We start from the raw sequence: 1591 nt of genomic DNA, 5'->3' as shown, positions 1-1591 counted from the left end.
AGTCGGTTGACTGAACATTCATGAATACGTCGAGTAGCGTACAGTTTGATGAAAAGATTTCAGACTTTGAGACTGAGTTGGAAATTTTTTGTGATCATCGGATTGAGATAGATTTTTATTCAAATTTTCCTCTGACAGGATTTTCAGTATATACAACCATAAAAGGAATGAGAATTTTTTTTATTCTATCTTCTGACTTTGCTGTCAAATCGGAATTGATAGTTCGCTGTCTGGTGTTGAACATGCTTCTCAAATGAGTTGTTAAAAGCCGACTGCTTGCTCGTGGGAGTAGTGAAAAAATGCTCATGCTCGACTGGAATGTGACAACTGTTGCACAAAGGCAATTTTACATTCATCTTTGCATGGACAAAAAATAAGCTTCTTTTTAAACAATGACGTACATACAATGAACATGTTAAATGAACATTTCTAAAAGTTAATATTCATTCTTTTAAACGATGGCAGTTTTTTATTGCTCATTTCTTTCACCATCAACGTATTTTAATTTATAGATGTTTTGCGTGTTTCTCCATGTGGATTTGTAAAGAGTTGTGCATTTTTTAATGCATATATTCTTTGTTTATTTCAATAGTGACACTCAATTTGTTTCAGATGTTATCGTCTGTAGGATTTTATGTGAGAATTTTATGCGATTTTATCACAATCAGAATAATATCAATAAGATGAATAAAATATAGGTAAACGATTGATTATGCATCAAAAATAGCAACAGCACATCAGCACAAAATATTGACATACTATTTGATGCAGTTGAATTGTTTTGATTTGAAGAACGATTAACTAACTAACTAACTAACTAACTAACTAACTATACATTTCTGTTTGCTTTAGATCAAACCAATATATCAAGAATAATATCTTTCTATGATGAAAAAATGCAATTTAATTTTTTCCCAATTTTAAGTGTAAACTAAAATTTTCAAATTTACGAGATAAAAATAATATTATAATATATTATTATGAATACAATGGAATATTTGCTATAATGAAATTAATTGTTCTGAAATAAATATAATGCATTTGATTTTGAGCTGTTGCATCAGCCGAGCCGTTTGCGTTCTGGTGTTGATTGTGCTGACTGCGGTGCAGCACTGAAACAAGAACCTATGCTTCACACAGAAGACAGGAATAGCTGTGATTCTTCGCTTACTGACAGTTTGGATTTGAGTACAGACGTGTCTTCAGCGATGAACCAAATTGTGCAAGAGGATCTTCTGTTAAACGGTGAAGCGAAGGATTTAGTACCTCCACCAAGAAAGAACAGACAAGCACGTCGACAAGAGCTTATCAATCCTCCTCCACCAAAGCCGCCGTACAGTTCAGCGTTGGTCAATGCGTCAGCTGCACGTCAAACTCGCCAGCCGAGACACCTTCATCCGACCAATCCAACGGTACGTTTGAAGCCTGCTAGCGGTGACTCAAGAATTTTCAGCTTTTGCAAGTAAGTAATGCAATTGAAATTGATGACTTATTCAACCTTTATACCCACAGCAGACAAATCAAATGATATTTAAAAAACAGATAATCAGCACTACAAACAGTGACAAAATTTTTTCGAAACCTAGCATCA

General features: G+C 34.1%; 1 protein-coding gene across 1 annotated transcript; it reads left to right on the top strand.

Moving 5' to 3' along the window:
* The first annotated feature begins 612 nt into the window (after positions 1-612).
* On the top strand, positions 613-1528 carry Tsp_14341 (conserved hypothetical protein). Its single transcript, XM_003370467.1, has 3 exons — positions 613-636; positions 1053-1412; positions 1454-1528. The coding sequence occupies exons 1-3, from the start codon at positions 613-615 to the stop codon at positions 1526-1528; spliced, it is 459 nt and encodes a 152-aa protein (XP_003370515.1).
* The last annotated feature ends 63 nt before the right edge of the window (positions 1529-1591 follow it).

Source organism: Trichinella spiralis (assembly GCF_000181795.1).
Source record: "Trichinella spiralis strain ISS 195 chromosome Unknown Scfld700, whole genome shotgun sequence".
Classification (NCBI taxonomy): domain Eukaryota; kingdom Metazoa; phylum Nematoda; class Enoplea; order Trichinellida; family Trichinellidae; genus Trichinella; species Trichinella spiralis.
Note: the sequence above shows the minus strand (reverse complement) of the source record. Positions and strands in the feature narration are given on the sequence as shown.

Bases quoted from the DNA above. Each gene is read 5' to 3' on its own strand.
- Tsp_14341 (XM_003370467.1), top strand. From the start codon at position 613: ATGTTATCGTCTGTAGGATTTTAT. The intron at 637-1,052 runs GTGAGAATTTTA...TTTGATTTTGAG, and splicing joins TATCGTCTGTAGGATTTTAT to CTGTTGCATCAGCCGAGCCG. The intron at 1,413-1,453 runs GTACGTTTGAAG...AAGAATTTTCAG, and splicing joins TTCATCCGACCAATCCAACG to CTTTTGCAAGTAAGTAATGC.